The following is a 22,785-nucleotide window of genomic DNA, read 5'->3' on the forward strand; positions in this document are numbered from 1 at the left end:
TGTAAATGTATGTTCTCTATCGTATCGAGACTATCTCTCCACCCAACAAATGTCGTATGGGGAATGACCCCACCTCACGTGGATGTCTCTTTAAGACACACCAGTTGTACTGGCACGCACAGGTATATAAGTCCCAGGTGTGCGTGATTAAACTGATCTTTTTATCTCCACCGAGCAGTCCAAGACATGTTTTCTCATGACAATGAGGCTCCTTTAAATTGGAATTACATTTTGCACACGTGAGAGAAGAAGGAAAAAAGATATAAAGAAAATCACAGTTTTCTCTTGTGAGATTATGTCATTTTTTTGCACCAGCGAAAAGAACACCTTTATCAAGAAACACATTGCTAAGAAACTGAAGATTTCAAACAAAGACATTATTGTCTTGAGAGAAGAGGGCAGGAAATCAAGCAGAATGGCCAAATTCACTACTGCGCAAGAGGATAAGTACATTCCTATTAAAGTCCTATTAAACCTATTGGAATAAAAAACAACAAAACCAAACAAAAAAACACATAAAATAATAAGTCTGTAGTTTGAGAATTGGATGCATTAAAGGCTGCTTCATAATAGTACACACCAAATGACAGTGTCATCTGCAGCAGTGAAAATACCTTGTTTCTTCACCAAATAGGTTTTGCATATTAATACTGTGTTTGATGGACAATATGGCACATTTGCCTGCCAGCAGAAGATATTGACATTTGGTGTGTACTGTTTAATAAAGCTGTAGGACCTTATTAAGGCAATTTGTTTCTCCAACAGACAGACGGTGTAATGTATACTACTATCCTCTTGAGCAGTTGCAAGAGCGTATCCACAACTGGTCCTACTTGGGCCTAGGCCCAGGTATTTCCGAACTCGGCCCATCAAAAAAAAAATATATATATATATATTTTTTTATATATGATGACAGTAGCGTCATTGCATAACATAATATGAATGCAATCACTGCATTCAATTTAGCAAAATATGGCAGTGGGTGTATTATTATTATTATTATTATTAATTTTCCTATTTGAATCGGTAGCCACTGGCACTGCCTAGTTTGTCCATCTGTACCTGCATAGATTGATTGGTCATGCCTGCCTGAGGCCTCAGGCCTGTCATCATGTGCTTGTTTCTAGAATGTGGCAGATTTGTTTGTCTTCACCCCACAAACTTGCGTCTTTGTTTATGATTAAATATTAATGAGAAGCCACTCTGAGAGTATCCTAAATGTTAGCCTCACAATGCCAAACGTCTATTGCAAAGTTTTTGGAAAGAAAGGAATTAAGTCAGCATGCAGTCTAGGGTGGCCAGACGCCCGGTTTCACGCCGGACAGTCCGGTTTTAGACCCACCTGTCCTCCTCCCACCTCAACCTCTGGCCGGACACATAATTGTCCGTTTTTTTGTGATATACAGTGCTTGTGTCATTTACTGTAATTTACGTCGCCTGCCTGGGTATTAAAATCTCCGCAGCGCTGCTCAGCTCCGCCTCCGCAGCGAGCCGGCCAAACTGTCTTAAAAAGAGAGAGGCGAGTGGAGACGTTCAGAGTGTTGCCATGTCCGCTTAATTATAAGCGACTTTGGGCTTGTTTTATATAATAGGCTACTAAGCCTAGTCAGGCTTCTTTTGGGCTTGTTTTCATAGACATGGTTGCTTGGTTCTTTTCCAAAACCTGGCAACACTGCCAGTGGGATGGTCTGTTTGTTTGTTGTGCTCTCACAATCACTTTAGTATAGTTAATGCAGAGATAAACAAACCAAATATGCCGAAATGAAAAACTACATTTAATGAGCAATGGAGCAAGGAACTCGACATCATAAAGAAAGGGAGGCTGTGTGAACATATAGGCTACTGGCATCATTCTATGTCCCACACCGATGACCATAAAACTGTATAAAAAAACCCACAAGAAAGAGATTAAACATAAAACATATCTAAACATGAAATAAAATAAATTGATTATAAAATGAATGGCCTTTGTGGTACCCTATAATTTAAAAAGGTGAATTTAATTAGCAAATATATGTTCTCTGTGGACATAATGCTGGAGATGATGGTGGTGAAAATCAGGTGCAATAGTAGTAGTAATAATATTAATATATGGGGGGGGGGGGGGGGGTCGGGGGGGGCGAGCCCCGCAAAAGTGTCCTCCTTTCTGAGGTCTTGCAGGTGGCCACCCTAATGCAGTCCCTAGAGGAGCTAGCCTACTGTAGGCCTACAACAGTTGTATCCTGAGGACTTCAGCTTTACTGAGCAACTCCACAACAGCGTCCGCCCTTGATTATGGATTACTACGTGTTTGAAGACATGTCAGAATTGAATTGTCATTTTTGCTGAATGGATTTTCATTGATTGTGCCCATGTTGTCTGCTGCTATGCTATGGGGTGCTATCCATGTTGTCTGCTGCTATGCTATGGGGTGCTGGTGCTATATCTTGCTAATTTGTAATTTGGAAGTGAGTTGAAAGAAACTAGCTGTTGTTACACTCTCTGCAGTCTTCAATACTCAACACTAATACTTCAATACTAGTAGGCTGTCTGGGAGAGTGTGCATTTGTGTAAACACAAACATTGTGTTAACACAAACATTGAAGACGAAGGTGCGATTTTTAGTTTACATTTGGGAATGTGATGCGATGAAGTGTCTTGTAGCAGCCTGACATTACACCTGTCAATCTCTAAGACACCTGACTTAATATTTTTAAGAAATTGAAGGCAAACATGCATGTTAATTAATTAAAAAGGAGGGGTATTCATTAATTCATTCCAATTTCTTTCCCCGCACAGTGTGCCAAGACAGATTTTCCCAGGCCAAGGTAATAATTAATTCCTGCATACGCCACTGCAGCATCCTCGTTACTTTAGGATTCAAAGTAGAAATGGTAGAAATTTATATACTTACAGTAGGTGGCATTAAACTGATTTGAAAAAAATAATAATAATATATATATATATATATATATATATATATATATAACCATTGCTGGAAATGACTGATTTATAATTCATATATTAATATAAAGGGGCTTTGATGTTTTACTATGTCAAACATGAATTATAAATCTGTCATTTCCAGCGATGGCTATATATTCAAATCACTAAGTATAAATCCATCTGTAACCGGGTCGCGGGGACAACAGCTCCACCAGAGAGCTCCAGACTTCCCTCTCCAGAGCAACATCAGTAACGTCATTCTGGGGGATCGTGAGGCGTTCCCAATCCCGGCAGATTTTGGAGATAGATATATATAGATATATATATATATATTGAAGTCCTCCGGGTTGTCAACATTTTTGCCTGCGGACCCCCTGAAATGCTTTGGCCATGTCTCACGACCCCCGCTCCGCCCTGCCCTGCCCCCCCTTCCCCACCCCCAATACAAACTGACTGCAGAAATAACCTTAATAATAGAGAAAATATATCATAAATGAGTACTGAAACCACAGATATAATCATTAAGGAAAGTTTATGCATGTACTATGTAAACTCTTCATTTCCATATTTCAGCCATTTAGTTGCCCTCGGGGGTCGCGACCCACGGGTTGAGAACCCCTGCTCTAAGAGTGATATTGTTTGGTCAAAACAAAGTGTTTTTTTTGCTCAAAGTTTACAGCTAGGCCTATATACTCTATAGCAGCGGTTCCCAAACTTTTTTGGTGGTGCACCATATATACAGTATATATTGTGCATTATTAGTCCTGTGCATCCTTTCAGTTTCATTTCAGGGAGAGTGAAGCCCACCACACACCGGCTGCGTCCGACGCGCGCTGGCGCGTGGTCACGCCTCGCCTGCCGCGCCGATGCACCGCTGTTCTACTTTCCAGGCGTTGCCGCGCGGCCTCCACCCGGCTATCCGTGGGCGTGGCAATGGAATATAGTCAACTAAACTCCCCAGCCGCGTGGTAGCGCGCCGCGTCCTGTTGGTGTTGCCGTGCCGTGTGGATTACTGGATTTTACTTTGGCTAACTAAAGATACAACAGCAAAGCATGGACAAAGGAAGTGGTCTTGTCTTGAGTTAAAACTAAATAATCTGCCGCTGTGCATGTGTGAGGGGAGGGCAGGGCTGGACTAGCCACAGGTCATACCGGGCATATTCCCGGTGGGCCGCGACCGTAGGGCCACCATTATAAAAAAACTGTTTTTTTTAGTTTTTTTTGACAGGCAGGCAGGCCAATAGGCGGCAGGCCATTCTGCCAGTGCCATCATGATAATGTCACTGTACCTGTATCAGTGAGTGACAAATAAACCCTATACAAAGGGTTGTGTAGTTGTCTGTTGGTTTGTATCATTGTTCTGTAAAAGTGGTGGTATTAGGGCTTGTTTGATTATGTGTGCCTCGACGGAGCGGGCGGTAGAGTTTCTGCTACGGTATCTGCGCGCTGGTTGTGGTGGGCCGGTCTGGGCCAAATTCACGGGAAAATGACCGGGCCGAATTTTTGTCCCAGTCCAGCCCTGGGGGAGGAGGAGCAGCGGGGGGCTGGAATGTTGACTGCCCTCTCTAGTCACTATAGAGTCTACTCTATAGTGACTAGAGTAGCTGTAATATTTTAGCAAAAACACTTTGTTTAGACTATAGAGTCATTGCTATGACGTACTAGATGATCGACATATGCCCTATTGCCCTTACTGAGCTGCATTCACACATCCAACACACCTCTCTTGTGTCTGACACCTAGCTGTCATTGTGTCTGCATGAACACGTCTTTGATGGATGGTCTAACTATTTTGATGAATATAACATTTCTGGGTGACTGCAAGTCTGAATGCTATTTTATTTTATTTTACTTTACATCATTTCCCAAAACAAATTAAAAAAAATTGTTTTGAAAAACATGCCCCCCTTACGTAGGCTATTTAGAAGAACAATATCAGTCACCAGAGCCAAGGACGCGTATCTTCAATGAATTCATCATGGTTAACACCATCGGGGTTAACCCATTTTGACAGTTTTCTGAAAAACCTATGTTTCTATGTCAGTGGTGCTCAACCTTTTTCATGTCAAGGAACCCCAGAATTATCTGTATTTGGCTGCTGACCCCCATCTGAAAATATGTTGTTCCAGGGACGCCCCAGAAGCAAAGATTTGAGTTAAAAACGTTCGCTTTGAAAGAATATTCAAAGATTTGCGCCACATGTTCACGACTTTTAAAAAATAGCAGATCTACTGTACAAGCTTGTAAGTGCCGCGCTACAAGCTTGTAGATTTTCGGTGGTGAGGTGACCTCCGAACTACAACATGACATCACGAGCCGCGGTGAAGAGCAAACCACCGCCACCGCGCCTCCAGCCCTTCTCTGTTTTTCTCACCACCTCACCGTAGCGGTGGTCACCCCACCACCGAAAATCCAGACTATGAAAGAGCCTTTGTTTCACAGCCTATCCCTATGTTGATTGTCACCTGTGTATGGTGCTCCATCCATGTCTACTTAAACCCCGGTTCCTTTTGTTCCCTGCTAGCTTCTAGATGTTGGTATGGTGTTCTGTAGTATTAGTGTTTTCAGTCCTGTGTGTATGATACTGTTTTTGGTTTGGGGTTTTGGGAGAATAAATCCCTTCATTCAACCTGTTCTGCCTCTGGCTAGTAATCTGTTCTGCATTTTGGGTCCTACATCTGAGTCTCGCCTTCATTAAGCAATTTCTGGTTCAAATCTGCTGCTGAGCCAATCGAACAGAGCTATATGTATATAATGGGGAAGTGAACCGCAACAGGAAAAGGGGGTTGTGGCAGGGGGCGGGATCAAGGTGTCTGTCTGTGAGTGGGGTGACAGGAGGACTGGCTTTGCCAGCTCACAGGCGCACCTGCAGCAGATTGTGTCAATTAAATGACAGCTGCTGTGTGTATAATTAGATTAGATTCAATTTATTGTCACTGCACATAGTATACAAATACTTTGACAATGAAATGAATAGTGGCGTCCAACCAGAGTGCAATACAGTAATGCAATAATGGGAATAAATACACTTGTTGTTGAATGTACAGAATGTACAGTATGTACAGTAATTAGGGCTGTCAAATGATTAAAATTTTAATCAGATTAATCACAGCTTCAAAATTAATTTAATCATGATTAATCACCATTCGAACTATGTCCAAAATATGCCATGTTTTCCTGTTTATTGTTGTGGAAATGGAAATATAAATGACAGAAAGCGGATATACATTCGTTTTTGAATGTTTTTAGTTTTCTAATGCATTTAGTATAGACATGATGTGATGTGAGCATTTGTAGGCCTAGCCTACACTTTGAGTTAAATCAACACTGGCTTTTGGCCATGTAGACTGCGGTCCCCCAGGAGGAAGTCACTAATGTTGCTCTGGAGAGGGAAGTCTGGAACACTCTGGTGGAGCTGTTGCCCCCGCGACCCGACTAGGGATAAGCGGTTGAAGATGGATGGATGGATGAATGGAGACTGGGGTCCCAGTCCAGAGATGAAAATCATAATAAAATGGCCTAGGCTACTTTCTATCAATTTAATTTGGGGGTCCTTGAAATTAAATTAGCTGAGAAGCAATGGGTTAAACTGTAGACTATAGTTAATTGAAATTCACAAAATACAATAATGGCACATAAGCATTTTTGGAAACAGGGCTTGGTTTAGAAAAGCTTATATTTTGCGCTAAAGTAATTATTGAATAACTATAAATGTAGGTTTTAAGGCTAGAATGGCATTGTAGTGGACTGTAGTGAGAGGCGAGATTGTCTCTCCTTCATTGCGGGACTGCAGGACTAGTCTGGAGATAGTTAGTCGTGAATCAGCTTCAGTCAGTGTTTTGGTTCGTACCTGGAGTTGTGCATTATCTCCGCTGTGCACAGCAGCACAGGGGAACTGTCTTTAATATATCCATGGTCGTTTTCAGTTGCTTTCCATGTGCGACACAAAAGTACCATGTGTTTGTTTTGGTAATAGTCTACTGCAGGCGCAGCCATGCTGATTCACGTAATCGCGTAGGACAAAACGAAACCAGCCGGACAAACATTAATGGCATTTTCAAAATGTCCACAAGTTGCGACGGACCCGAGTGATTCTTGCAGCGCGCTGATAGCTAACAGTAGTGTGTGTGTGTGTGTGTGTGTGTGTGTGTGTGTGTGTGTGTGTGTGTGTGTGTGTGTGTGTGTGTGTGTGCAGTGTAGCCTAATGGGGCTTTGCTAGGCAGACAAAGTAACGCAACAGAGTTACAGAATCAAACCACTTTGCAACCAAACTAATACACAAGCTATCTCTCTGGTGTTGTTCAATCATGACTGTGTGCTACACAGTGGCAGATTTGTTATGCTCTGGACGTTCCTGAGCCGCGCGCACGGGCGCATGTTAGGGGGAACACTAACATGCGTTAATTGCGTTAAATATTTTAACGCAATTAATTAACGCAATTGATTAATGCCATTAACGCGTTATTTTTGACAGCCTTAACAGTAATATATAATAAAGGAAATAAATAGAAAAATAGACAATGAAGTATAAATATAAATGAGAAGTATGCATATATATATACACACCCACCCACACAAGCCATAAGCCATAACATGCTAGTGTATGTATGGTGTGAGCATGAGAGTTCAGATATAAGGAATAAGGAAGCTATAAGGAAGCTAATGTGCTTGTGTTCTCTGTTGCAGTGAGAGGCTGGGTCCAGACTAGCCCAAACATTTAGACTCTCGTAGAGGTTTTGGGCTAGGTCCAGACAGAGCCACACAATACTCCACATTCCTGCCTGCTAGAATTGGATGTTTAATGTCACACAGTGACTGTTTAGTTGAGGTTATAGGATTCACATTGAGGACACTGTGACTTGATACATTTTAGTTTTGGCTCCTGTTAATGACGGAGACAGTGTTTGATGACCAATTCCCTGGCTTAAGAGGAATGAACAGCCTACTTGAGAACAACTGCCTGTGTCGTGTCCTTCCGCGCCCTGGGTTGTGACCCGCTTGGTCACATTGGTATGGCCCCCTTCTGGAGACCCAGGACTACCCTTATGCACAGAGCCTGAAAGAGAGCCTGAAACATGTAAACGTAACGAGCAGCAAACTCACCCACTACGATGGGAAGCACCTTCATCGCTTTCCGCTCCCGGCCGTTGATCTTGGGCCTCTTCTTGGCGTTGGGGACGAACTTGATGTCGTTGTAGGACAGCGTCCTCACCGTTCTCGGGGGATGCTCCAGCTCTATGTTGATGATGTTGTTGTCCGAGTGCTCCCGCACGATGAGGACGGCCTGCGGCAGCGGCGGAGGCACGGACGCCGCCGCCACCAGCGGGGGCAGCGAGGTGCCGGACTCCTGGAGCTTGCGGCACGCCTGGATGCTCTTCCTCAGCTTGGCCTTGCGCGCCTCCTCCCAGTTGCGGAGGCCCCGGAACATGCCGCAGTAGAGGAGCACCATGATGGGGCAGGGGATGTAGAAGGAGCAGACGGACGAGTAGAGCACGTAGTCGTCGTTCTCCAGCTTGCACTCGCCGGGGTCGCGGTTCGGCACGTTGTTGATGCCGAACATGATGGGCGAGGCCACGGCCAGCGCTATGACCCAGGTGGCCGACAGCAGGACGATCTGCCGCTGGTCCACGTGCTTCCGGTTGTAGTTGAGAGGGATGGTCACGGCGATGAACCTGCAGCGGTATAGTACACACACACACTGTAGACATGACATGTCTGAGAGGAGTTGTTGCACAGACTACACCATACACGGGAAACAGTGTTTTACTTTAACCTGCACCTATACCAGGGATGGGCAACTTTGACGATGGAGATCGAGGGCCACTATATTTCCACACTCACTCCAGAGGGCCACGTTGCATATTACTGTTGTAGTAAAAACTAGCCGATCTACAAGCTCAAAACGCGTCGCGGTTGCTTGCGCAAGTAATACAATATAGCCTCTCAAAAATCACACGTGTGAATTGATATGCACTCTTGTCATCATACATCATCACATTACTTTTTCTCCTCAAGTCCTTTCCTCAAGTCCTAAGGCTAATCACTTGTGGTGGTGTCCTCAATTTTCTGTCCTCACTTTTTATCCTCGATTCGTACATTGCTCAGCCTATCAAATCATCTCAATTCCTTGCTCAGCCAATCAAATCATCGCTATGGTACACACAAACAGACAAAGATGGGCATATATAGGAGAGGCTCGCGCCCTTCAGAATGTATGTGCAGTCCTGGCACCATGAATGTCTGCTGGCAGGCGATGTGTTTCACACATTGAGCTCCCCATACCGTAGGATGTGCATCTGAGAACCCATCTCTCCAAAGTAAACACTGTATCAATGTATTGCATTTGATAACTAGAAATGCACTATGTCGAGATGCCAACCTGCGCCTTGCACACAAGTAGGCCATACATGGCCTACTTGTGCGCAAGCAGAGCATACAAGTAGGCCTACTGCTACTAACTAATGTCTATTACAGCTGTTATAAATCCTTTAGACACGTTATTGACCTTATACCAACCTTGAAACATACCGTAGTTACGTTAGTTACGTATCAACAGCCAATAAGGGACCACCATTCTTACCCCGACATACATACAGTACACACATACTGTACATACAGTACATATCCAGCCGATCACCGTCCCCTATTTGCCGGTGGACTACACCGGCATACATACATACCCAGCTGATTGTAGTACTTGCGTGCTTTGCTTGCACAAGTAATAAAATATAGCCTACATTTTATGTTCACATATTCCACTTTATGATTCAACTTGTACCAAAATGATACCTTTTGGTACAAACTCATGTTGAGACTCTCAAACCCATCCCAAGATTCCCAACATGGGGGCCACAGGGGCCGTCCATTTCCAGAGTAGGCGCCAAGCGCGGCATACGGTAATTCCACAGAGAGAAATGTAATGTTTTATAGGGATACCGTAATTTTGCTTACTGACTTACATTGCATTAACATTAGGCATTCGTAAGTATTAGTGTCAGTCACCTCTAAAACATCCATTTGTAGTCGTGCCATTTTCTGTACAAATTTCAGCCTGAGCTCTAGAATGTCAGGTCACAGTGTCGTCCCTCAACATCAAGGAACAGGGGAACATAATTACATTGCATGAAACTAATGACCACAGAGCAAGTACTGGCAGTTAATCACAGTGGATTTGCCGTCTTCTCTGTAGAAGTCGGTGCTTTAAAAGCACTTACTGCTTTTGGACATAAAAACTATTAAAGGTCATAATTTTTCACAATCAAAGGCAACTGTGGAGTCATGACGTGGGCAGTCGGGCACACATCATGTAAGGGCAAATAAGGTCCTTTTCACTGCTGTGAACAGCAAGTATGTATTGTTGGTCCCCTATTGGGAGCGGAACAGCTGGATGCATTTGCGTTCATGTCTGCAAAGCTGCACTGTAGGCTGAAGGTTTACATTGCAACCTGAATTTAAAGTAGTTTGTGTCATTGTAAAAAATAACCACACAAGTGAAAAACAGCAGCGCTCCAAAAATAAAATAAGACTTGATGAGGCCTCAGATATGAAATCTTTTAATTCTGGCTAACGCGTTTTGGCCCATAGTCTTCCTCAAAGCAGATAAGAAGTGACAGTGTGTCAGTAGTTCTGTCCTTGTGGGTTGGAGAGACCTTTCAAGATAAATATAAGCTTTTGGCCAGGGTTTCCATAGTTTAGGAGATTATAATATGACATTCTGAAGTTATCTGAACCAAGGTTCAGATAACTTCTGTGTCAAGGTTCTGTGTCAAGGTTCTTTACCAAGTGCTCTGTACACAGCTGACAACCCATGGCAAGTGACACTATACCTAAGCCAGAACATTTCAATATAGTTTATCTAAAGACCACACTTACTGTCAATTCGTTTTTGACTCAAGTCAGGTTGAAGACTAATTTATGCAATTGGCTAGTATCGAGAGAAGAATAACATATTTTCAACTGAATTGTGTTGTTTTCTAAAATTCATTATTGTTGACGAGGGACACGTATAGCACAACACTTAGCGGTCACGTAGCGTCGTAGCACAGTCAGTCAGACTGTTTCATATAGTCCCGTAGCAGAGCTATAGGTAACAGTCAAGCATAAACCAACCTGTCAACGCTGATGGCACAGAGGTTGAAGATAGAGGCTGTGCACAACATCACATCCATGGTCATCAGGCCATCACAGACAGTCATGTTCAGTGACCAAGTACCGTCCTGGAACTGGGGAATGAATAGCAGAGCAGAGATCATGGTGTGTACCTTTCAGAGCAGTAAAACTAAAAGACATACTGAACGAGTCTGACATACTGAAATGTGACTTGATCCTACCAGTAAGTCATAATCATTCCAATTATTCTGACATACTGAAATGTGACTTGATCCTACCAGTAAGTCATAATTACTCCAATGTGAGGATGTGCAAGCTTTTTGAACACATCAGGTCAAGATTACATACAGACCCATGAGAAACGGTGCCGTGTCATTAGTCAGAAGGTTCATTCCGAAATTACTATCCCTATCTCTAACCCTATAACCTAAACATAACCGCAAGCACGGGAGCAGTGCATGTTCGGACTAACGGGACTTCGGATCTATGGGCAGTTCCCTAAGAAACCTCATCTCTGTCTTTCTGTTTGATTCACGCACACACACACACACACACACATACACACACACACACACACACACACACACACAGTGACTTTTTGTTTACACTGTTATGTTTTATTTTTGAGGGGCACTAGCCACTCCCATGTCCAGCTTTGCCTGTTTGTTTGTGTGAATACAAACAGGCAAAGTATGTACTTTGCGCAGCACGTATTGAGGATAAAAAGTGAGGGCAGAAAAGTGAAGACGCCAAAAGTGATTGGCCGGAATGACATTTGTGATGATTAATTTGATTGGCTTACGATGATGTATGATGATAAGAGCGCCCCTCACTTCACACAAGTGTGATTTTTATATTGGATGCAGTTGTCAGATGCTTCTAGCCACCAATTATGCCTATTTTTTTAAGTTACCTGGAACACCAGACACCACAAATTGGAAAATACCCCCCCCCCCCCCCCCCCCTCCACACACACTTTCTCTCTGTCTCTCTCTCTCTAGCCTGGCGTCCATGCTTTCTATGGCATAGGCAGCTCCCGGCAAGATCCGCAGAGAATCTAGAGTGTGTGCGTGCATGTGTGCATCAATTTAACAAAGGTGCAGACGATCAGAAATCAGCAGAGAGTGATCGATGTTTGCGCTACTCTATGCCAAATTGAAGTGGACTTTTTTTGTTCTCCCTGGAAATAAAAACGTCTGGCGTCTTTCCGACGCTACTCTCTCTCAGGCTAGCGTGCTCTCTGGTTTGTTTGGAAACAGTGTTGCCAATTGGCAATCAAACGAGCAACAAACCTGAGTGGAATATAGTAGAGAGTAACTAACCTGGACGTTTTTTTGTTTTTTGTTTTCAATTCCACCCCCGGCCCCCAGGCCCCCCGTAAACTCCGCCCATGACTGCGCTAAAGTGTGCCTGCGCTGTCTCTCTGGCTGATTGTGAATTGCAGGTCTGCAACACAATGAGACAATACAGGACTCTGATGGTTCCCTTGTCATCCGGGCACCGTCTTAATTGGCTTTTTCCAAATATTTTCTGTCTGACCACTCTCACCCATAATTTGCATAACAAGCTGGTCTCAGAATAAATTTTCCTGAATTGGGCTGCTATAGGCCAACCGCCATCCAGGCTTGTAATGAGGTTCACTGCATGTGATATTATTCGTTCTGCTGCTCATATTGCGAGTAATTCAAACTTTGAGAACCACAGGGGATATTTGGTAATTTTGCGTGTTGTGAGCTTTCATGTAAATCTGTTATTTCCACCTGCTGGCTGTATGAATATCTCATGAATAAGCTTGTAGAATGTCAAGTGGTGCATTTTATATAGCACTTTTACCCAAAGCGCTTTACATAGATTGTGCATTACATTCACCCAGCATTCACACACACACATACATAAACCATTACACTGATGGCGGAGGAAACCAATGCAAGGCACCAATCTGCTCGTCGGGAGCAATTAGGGGTTCAGCGTCTTGCTCAAGGACACTCAAAGAAGTGAAAATAAGCAGCTTGGACTCCTCATGCATAGAAGGAAGCATGAAGTCAGTCCCCCAGTTTGGCAGAGGAAGTGTAGCGCCCATGGATTACATTCGATAATTTACACTGGGTGAAAAAAATTGGTTGCAAAATCGTGGGATAACAAATTATGAAAAAAATAAAATAAAAGAGGGTTAGTAGGAGAATTAAAGCAGGAGTTTTATAAATGCAACGTTTGGGTCACTCCGACCTTCATCGGGCATCATGAAGCCTGATGAAAATCAGAGTGACCTTGTAAGTGAAGCTTTGTAAGTGAAGACGGTGTGCGGGACTCCCCCATGGCTCTCTGCTACTATTCCAGTTCACTGCTCTGACGCAGCCGTCCCTTTCTTCATAGAGAAGATGGTTAAAACGAAATGAATGCCATTCTTAATATAACTAAGCACTGAAATCCTATATATTTCCTTCATGGTCATCATCCATTCATTGTCAATGGGAATTTGTGTAGGACAAATAAATTGCAGATTACTCGTGTGTGTGTGTGTGTGTGTGTGTGTGTGTGTGTGTGTGTGTGTGTGTGTGTGTGTGTGTGTGTGTGTGTGTGTGTGTGTGTGTGTGTGTGTGTGTGTGTGTGTGTGTGTGTGTGTGTGTGTGTGTGTGTGTGTGTGAATGTAATGCACAATCAATGTAAGCACTTTGGATACAAGGCGCTATATAAATGCACCATTTACTATTGATCAATTTCCCAGGTACATTGTGATGCGTGCGTACGCACATGCGAGTGTGCCTCATAGCCTATGGCTGGCTATAGTTGAGGGGTCTCAGGACAGGATTACTGTGTTGCCAGATAAAGAGCAGGAGACAAGGACGGACATAGAAGTTTGGATGTGGTGTGCATGTCCAGCAGTAGGGTTATGTAGGCACTATGATTTTACCGGCATGCTCAGTAGGAGCTTTTGAAATCGATCGGCAAAGGACAAGCTATCCTCAGACAGGTCAGATTGAGGCCAGTATCACAACTGAGAAGATGGTTGATTGTTGATTAATCAAATATATACATTTAATGGGATGTCTCGTACCGTGTGCAGCCAATGTGACCACTATAGACATTACATGACATACACATGATTTTGTACAACAATTCTGGGGCGTAATCATGAGTGGCAAGTGTTTGAACCAGAGCGAGACATGGCAAGTAATTGGAAGGTCAACTGTTTGAATCTCAAGCTGGGCTGTGAAAGTTTTGAGTGGGGAAGCGAAGCGAATCAGAAACGCTCTCTTAGTAATCACCGTTCAAGTGCCCTTGAGCAAGACCTGTACCTCCAACATGTCTAGACAACAGATGCCTTATTCTGCTTCAGTAAACAAGACACAATCCTCTTCACAATCCACACACCTACCCTTGTTTATCTGTTGTTTAACTCTGTATCTAAGGCCAAAGTGCCTTTGAGCAAGACACTTAAGTCTAAACTTGACATAATCACACCTGTGTGAAATGAGGGGCACTCTTATCATTATACATCATCATACATCATCTCATTCCGGCCAATCACAAATTGCGTCCTCACTTTTGTCCTCAAAGTTTGTGTTAAACACAAACACTCAAAACTGGCCATACATTGTCAGTGGCATTCAGTGTTTGTGTTGTCAATTTTCTTCACCAATGTGTTTGTAAAGGTGTCTACTAACATATCCCACATTGGTTTATACCCTAGGGGAATTTTTGACAGCTGCTGAAAGTTGGGATACCATCAACAGCCAATATATGGCAAAATGTTCTACATTTCATTATGCTTTAAATAGCATGTGACGTCTCAAACTAGGTGGTTTTCATCACTCTGAATCCATTCCAAGCATTAGTTTTGCACGAAAGATACTCCTTAGGCTAAAAACGGCCATAGACACTTGCCCAAATGTGCCCATATGTGCTGACCTCATCACATTTGTTATGACGGCTGAGGGTAAAATGAGGGTTAAAAGGGTTATTCAATAATATGCATGGTTGTGATATCCCAAATGGCCTGAGGCATTGAACACAGCTGGTTAATATAAATGCTATCAGCATACATCAGAATGCTGCTCATATATAATGGAACGTGTGTGTGTGTGTGTGTGTGTGTGTGTGTGTGTGTGTGTGTGTGTGTGTGTGTGTGTTTTCTAAATTAGTTGACAACTAATTGAATAATGATTTCGATTACGATGAATCGTTGCAGCCCTATAGTGTGTGTCTAGCCTTTCGGCTCAAATGTATTGCACCTGCATGATGCAATAGAAGCATGATATAAGACATAAGCATGCGCTATATACAGTGGTGGAAAGTAACTAAGTACTTTTACTTAAGTAAAACAATTGAGTACTTTTCCCACCACTGGCTATATAAGAGACTCCTCTAACACATGCAGAAGGGAGTTCTGATGACTGACAGTCTCGTCTCATGCTCAATATTTAGCTCAGATGTTTACATGATCAATTACATCATGCTCATTGAGTTGCTCTCAGGCCTCATTCACACGTATCAAACACAATCAAACAAATGTTTGGTAATTATTTTGTTTTTTTAGGCCACCACAATGCTTTTCCAATGGGAGTCACATGGTTTGACCAAACATTTGTGTTTGATTGCTGGTGGTGTTCTGCCCCTCCCCCCCATCAAACAAACATTTTGGTCAAACCATGTATGTGAACCCCATTGGAAAAGCATTGTGGTGGCCTAAAAAAACCCCAAAATGACCAAACATTTGATTGATCTGTGTTTGATACGTTTGAATGAGGCCTCAGAATGTGTGTAATCATCTGAAATTGCTAATGATTGCAAACATTGCCAACAAAACGTTGCCAGCAAAGTAACGAGACTGTACAGTGAGTGCACTGATTGGTTCAGATTGGAAAGGGAGAGATGACGAAAACATTGACAAATAAATGTCTGTGACAAACACATGATGTGAATATGTCACTCATGGGGACTTTCTGTCCAGTTCGTTTAATTACAGATTTTTCCGGAATTGCTTTGTGCACATTGGTTTTATTTTAACTGCCGTCATTTATTCATATTGCACTTCCTTTCACATATACTCCAGTTTTTGGTGATAAGGTGGCCACCGAAAACTACAACATGACGTCACGCTTGGTCACCGCTCACACAATCACATTTATCTGTTTTTGAGGGGCGCTAGCCCCTCCTATATTCAGCTATTACAGTGTAGATTTTTGTCTTACACAAACATTAAATTTCCATTGGCAATGAATGGAGAATTTCCAATGTATGATGATGAGAGCGCCCTTCCCTTCACACAGGTGTGACTTTCCTATACAGCTTTTGTCCCCACAATATTTGCTATTGACAATGAAAGGATAAATTAGGTCAAATGTCCGCCAAATATGATGTGAATTTAACCAACCAATCACATACATTCAGTTGTTCATGAGATGATGTATAATGATAAGAGCGCCCCTCACTTCACTCGGGTGTGATTTATTTATTTTTATTTTTTTAATTATCCCACGATTTTGTAACCCATTTTTCACCCCTGTGTCAATTATCTAATGTGATCCTGGGCTCTACACACCCTCCACCAACCTGGTCCCCATATATGGGGGACAAGGGGAGAGCAACGGACTTGAACTCATGCTTCCTTCATGCCTGAGTGTCCAAGTTGCTCCTTTACACCTGACAGGGAGGAGTTTCCCTGGTTGGACGTAGCGTGTGGAAAGGAACACGTTATTCCAACCAGTTCCTTTCCCCTCCATCAGGCGTCCCGGCTGGCCAGGGGGAGGCAGTTTAGAGACCAGGATTACTGCATGTTTTTTGTGTGGGTACCTACGCTATAGGGGACACGGGGAGAACATGCAAACTCCACACAGAAAGGCCCTTTCGCCAACCCCGCCTTCGGGTGTGATTCGGGTGTGATTTCTGATGGGCGCTAGACCCTCGTACATATGGCTTTGTTTGTTTAAGAAAACACCATAGACAATAAAGAGAAATCTTAATGTTTGTTTTGAGGACTTAAATAAACATTAGCACCCATTGCTTAAACAAACATTATGTTGTAATTGATGTTGTAAGATGATAAGAGCGCCCCTCACTTCACACAGGTGTGATTTTTGAGTGGTGCAACCACTCCAAGGAACAGCAATGTCCATGTTCACCTACCTATGTGACTACCTACTGTATGTGGCCATGAGCACCAGGCAGTGGTATGACTATGAGTAGGGACACTGTTGTGCCAGAAACAGGGAGAGAGATAGTGCTGCACTGTTGCCTGCTAATGAGAGGGGGGGGGGGGATTTGCACCACTCAGTTCACACGGGTGGGATTTTTACTATAACCAAACGGTGGTCACCTGGAGTATGAATAGGCCTGTAGGCCTGTAGGGTCAGTGTCCTGACTCATGATGTCTATGTGTTCAGCTCGGGACAGCACACCTTTGTTGTTTTTCTCCATTAAGGCCTATTGTGTGACCTTATACACTAACACATTGTCATGAGATATAAGACTGGACCACAGTAGATGGCATACATGTGCCACAAATGACATGAGTCAGTGCATTCATAGCCTATATAGCGTGTGTGTGTGGGGGGGGGGGGCTACTTATATTTAATTTATTGATAGAATACCACATGTTAACTCAAAAGTGCAGATGGCTATAGTCAGTCTCTCTCTCTCTCTCTCTCTCTCTCTCTCTCTCTAATATATATAGCCATGCTTATTCCCATTTCTCTAATCTACATATCATATAGCCTATTATAGGCTATATCGTATGTATGTTACATTCTTAACAATTCATCTATCTATCTATCTATCTATCTATCTATCTATCTATCTATCTATCTATCTATCTATCTATCTATCTATCTATCTATCTATCTATCTATCTATCTATCTATCATTGTTTAGAGAATACGGTAGCCTACTATAAATTGCAAACTGTTGGCTACTTATAGGTTAAGAAACTGAGTGCTGTAAAGTTTTGTATTTTCGAGATAATAACATAACAGACTTATGGATTAGACTGGCGATTGCCGTCATCACCATGCACTCACCTCAGTATAAACAAACAGGGGTAAGACCAAAACAGACAGCATCAAATCGGACACGGCCAAACTGACGATGAAGTAATTCGTAGTAGTTTTCAGCGCTTTCTCCGTGTATACGCTAAGGCACACGAGCATATTTCCACAAATGACGACCACAATCAGCAGTACTCCGAATATGAGGGCAGGGAAGTTGTGTCCGGGTTCCAGGAGTTCATCGTCGGTGTTGTTTGAGACAACAATGAGGTTGGTTGGCATTTCTGCGGGCAGCTGCTGTCCGATCTTGTCATGTAGTAGGCATAGTCTCAGACTAACGACGACCGGGACCGGTTTCGTTTGACATTCCGAAGTTTCATTCTTTGGAAGTGCCAGAGAGAGCCCTTGGTGGTGGTGGTGGTGATGATGATGATGATGGACTATATGCATCACCAGAAAACAACAACAGCAGCCAAGACGCAGTCCATGCAGCATCCATGCGCGCCGCAATAAGTTCGTTCAACGGTTTCTTCCGAAAACGAAAAACGAGATCGCTGTTGTTGTTGTTGTTGTTTGGCACGGCACTGTTCCGTACGCGCTTCTCCACGGTCCATTTATTTCCAGCGAAGAGAGAGGAAGCAATACGGCTTAACGGGTCCACTCCAAGTCTCCCAGCCCTCCAAATTAGCTGCGTAAAGCCGCTTACACCACAGGAGCAACTAACTCGTGCGTCGACGTGCCTGCACTATTATACTGTATCGTTTCTTCCACGGCGTCCTTGAGGCGCGCAAGGCAGAGACAGTCAGCCCCCCATGTGTCAGTCAGGGGCGCACGGGGCGCGTAAAAAGAAGACGGGCGGGCTTGATTGTGTTGTCTGGTGGTATTAATGGGTTTTGTGCTCACGTCCCCCGTTGGGTTCAGTTTCCTCTCAATGAGCTGGGCTGTGTGTAGCTATAAATAAAATCCACCGACGAGGAGGAATTCTGTTTGCCCTGAATGGACACTTAAGTCATTCACATCGTCATCGTCATCATCAGGTTGATGTATGGTATATAGCAGCCTAAACCGTTTCCTCCAGCACTCGGGGACACACTGGAGGATATAGCTGCTCACCGTCGCTGCACACCATTGAGCATATGCTGCTGCATTATGCAGATATAATAACGCTTATTAAAGTCTGAATTATTCATGCTTTTGTTTTCGGGGTGCACATCAAGCGTGATACCCACAATATTTGTCATGATGATGGTGATGCCAGCCAGCGCGCGCGACCCGATTTGCAATTTTGCACTTGGTTTCAATTCAATTCAATTACAGGCAGCCTGCATGCTGCTCTCCAAGCGCCACTAATCATAATGGAGAAGAAAAACGGTCACTTTAACCTAGTCTAGACTCTAGAGAGAGAGCCATTATTGAAGTGACAATTCAGTTCAACTAACTTCCCTGCGATTTAGGAGAGTGCGCTCACTCTCTCCATCGATTTATTTGTGGATAATACTAGAGTTCAAAAGTGCATGTCTCACTCTCACATCGTTTAACTTTGTAACAATGGGCTACTTTAGTTAAACCTGACGATGCGCTTCAAGCGACGGCGTGGGAATTAATATAAAGGTGCCTTCGTCGGGCAAGTGAAGTGTGTGTGTGTGTGTGTGTGTGTGTGTGTGTGTGTGTGTGTGTGTGTGTGTGTGTGTGTGTTTGTGCGCCACATGCCTCCATCCAGTGCAGTGCATTCACTAACGGCGTATACGCACACACGCGGTGGTGTGCGCGTGAACGTGAACCAGTTTTTTTGTAGCTCAGTAAATCTCTCACTTTATTATATTGATGTAAAACCCCTAAAACTGTAAATTTGTATTTTCCTGTATTTTTTTTGTGCCAAAGCAAAAAGTGGAACAAATTTACAATAAAAAAAAAATGTTATGTACAATTGAAAGTCAGAATCTCCAATAAATCAATTTCTATATGTACCAATAATCAATATCAATATCAATGCAGATAGTGCAGGGATATAATGATTAGTCTTTAGGGTGGATGTGTTCCGTTTGATATCTCCTATCTTGCAGTTGCACATTGTTGTACTTCACCCCGCAGATGTGGAGGGGTGGGAGTTTTTATTTGTCATTTAAAAACCCATTTTGGACTGAGGTCAATTAAAAAAAGGCTTCTAAATCCTAACATTTTTCTGAAAAACCTATGTTTCTAACTTTCTATGTCAGCGGTGCTCAACCTTTTTCATGTCAAGGACCCCCAGAATTATCTCTATTGGGCCACGGACCCCATCTCAAAATATGCTGTTCCAGGGACCCCCCAGAAGCAAATATTTTAGTTAAAAATGTTCGCTCTGAAATTCAATGATTTGCGCCACATTTTAAAGATTTTTCAAAAATAGCAGACATACAAGCTCGTAGCGCGCCACTCGGTGGCACGCTATGAGCTTGTAGATCTGCTATTTTTCAATAGCTAACTTATAACATAATGTTTAAAACGCCAAAAGGGGTTCTCGCCCAAAATGGGTTAAGTCATGTTTTCAAAATCTTTGTGGGTGGTTGTATTCTGTGGGCACTGGGCAGTCACACCAGGGGGCCACAGGCGCACAGTTCCTCCAATACACACCAAAACACTATAGGGTATGTCATGACAGTCATGACCACCAGGGGCGGACGTCTATATTATGTTGAAGAGTCTGGCTTGTCTGACAGTCTGGCTGTCTGAGGCCCTGGGGGGCCACAGGCATAAAGAACAGCCCATTGAGACCTGAGACCAGATTCTGCAAAATGTCTTCTCTAAACCATGAACATTTTCTGAAAAACGTATCAGTGGTTCTCAAACATTTTCATGTCAAGGACCCCCAGAATGATTTGTATTTGGCCGTGGACCCCCATCTGAAAATATATTGTTCCAGGGACCTCCCAGTCCCAGAAGCAAATATTTGAGTTAAAAACATCTGCAGTCAAAGAATATATTTTCAAAAATAGCAGATCTACAAGCTCGTAGCGTGGCACTCGGTGCATGCCGTGCTAAGCTTGTACTGTATATCTGCTATTTTTAATAGATAAAGTATATGAAAGCAATTAATAAGGTACACCCATAATACATGAGTATTATTTTCTTATTTAATGAAGCAACGTTCCTCATGCAACTCAGGGACCGAAACGTTGCTTCATTAAAACAGTTTAAGAGCCATAAACGACAAGACGTCTAATTGCCAATTATGGACCAGATGCCACGGACGACAAGACGTGCTCCCTTGGGAATAAAAAAAAATCTAATCTGGTGTACAGGTGATAAGAATATAACTGATTGATGAGCAGATGACAGTATTGATTGCATCTGTGCGAGTGTGTATAGCCCTGACCTTGGCATAGTGTGGTGCGGCCTCGCCCAGACAAGGCTGAGGGCAAGGCTTCAGCTGAACCTGTAAACTCCTCCTTCTCACCTACAAATGTCAAAACGGCCTGTAGCTCCACAGTACCTCTCAGGCCTCCTCCATAAACCTCCCTTGAAACGGAACCTATACGTTCCACAAACTTGGGTTTGGAGGCTTCCAGTGCTCGAGCACAGGGAGCAAGGACAGACTCCATCCAAGCCCTACTCACAGCGGCACAGAAGGTTAAATCAGGACTCCGTTAGGTCCAATACTTGTACTCCTGTAAACAAAGTCTGATCCATCCATGTTTGTCTGTTTCAACATCATTGCCACGTTTTGTTTTGGTTTCCATCATATTTGTTAGAAAAATAAACATGTATTATGTTATACGTATACATCATTGTTGTTTCCCTCTCCTGTAATGTCTGTGCTAACCCGGGGTTCTTTTAAAAAAACAAAATAAAAAGTTGGTCCCCAAAAAAAATGAACAAGATGATGACACACGAGTGACACGACCCAATCAGTTATGCATGACCAGGTCCTCTGACTGTGTGTGTGTGTGTGTGTGTGTGTGTGTGTGTGCGCGCGCGCGCGTGACAGCTCTCACTCATGCTGAGATGTTGTTGTTGTTTACATTGTGCTAATTCAATATAATCCTTTCATAATATATCATATTTACACTGTAGATGGCCTTGGGAATCGTTTGCGTTTCAACATGAACGTGACCGACCGGTTAAATTAAATATAGATGTGAATGTCCTCCAGCGCGTGACGACGTGACGTTAAATCAATCTAGTCTGTTGTGGTGACTGACTCCTTCTCAATTAACCTGTACAGTATTGAGTCTAGCCTCGGACCGCTGTACTATCTGCTAATTTTTAATAGCTAAAGTATAAAATAATATTGTTTTAGTAATAATATGGTTAATAATAATATGGTTAAAGTGGTTAAACGCTAAAGTGACACAGATACCTACCAGGCCCTATTAGCCCTAATGGGTCAGAAGAATATGTGGCCCATAATGGAAAATGAACATATTATTAAGAATAATACTGTAAAAAAATAATGTATATCTTATTCTTGAGCAGATGTCAGTATTGATTGCATCTGCGGGAGTGTGTATAGCCCTGACCTTTTGTCTATTCCCTGAAGAAGACCTACACTGTAGGTCAAAATGTTGGATTCTTGTCAATAAATATACAGCATCGTGGCTACGAGTCTGCTGCCTTTTTCTCATTTTTACTTATTTACTGCCTTAGGCCAGCACCTCACCCACACTGGTGTGCGCCCTTTCCTGTTTTGTCATAGCCCTGACCTTGGCATCGTGTGGTGCGGCCTCGCCCCGAGACAAGGCTGAGGGCTTGTGCGTGTGCGAGTGCGCTTGCATGTGCGTGTGTGTGT

At 43.1% G+C, this 22,785-nt stretch overlaps 1 protein-coding gene across 1 annotated transcript in view; it reads right to left on the reverse strand.

Annotated features, from left to right (window-relative positions):
• Nucleotides 1–18,299, reverse strand: part of drd4a (dopamine receptor D4a) — a gene marked incomplete at both ends in the record, with an annotated part of 43,572 nt that extends 25,273 nt beyond the window's left edge. The window contains 3 exons of the mRNA XM_083764157.1: nt 8,029–8,597; nt 11,035–11,147; nt 18,051–18,299. Coding sequence (XP_083620283.1) covers nt 8,029–8,597; nt 11,035–11,147; nt 18,051–18,299 — 931 coding nt within the window. The remainder of the gene's footprint in view (nt 1–8,028; nt 8,598–11,034; nt 11,148–18,050) is intronic.
• Between the last annotated feature and the right edge of the window lie 4,486 nt (nt 18,300–22,785).

Source organism: Protomyctophum parallelum, assembly GCF_964188405.1.
Source record: "Protomyctophum parallelum genome assembly, chromosome: 4".
In the NCBI taxonomy this organism is placed as follows: domain Eukaryota; kingdom Metazoa; phylum Chordata; class Actinopteri; order Myctophiformes; family Myctophidae; genus Protomyctophum; species Protomyctophum parallelum.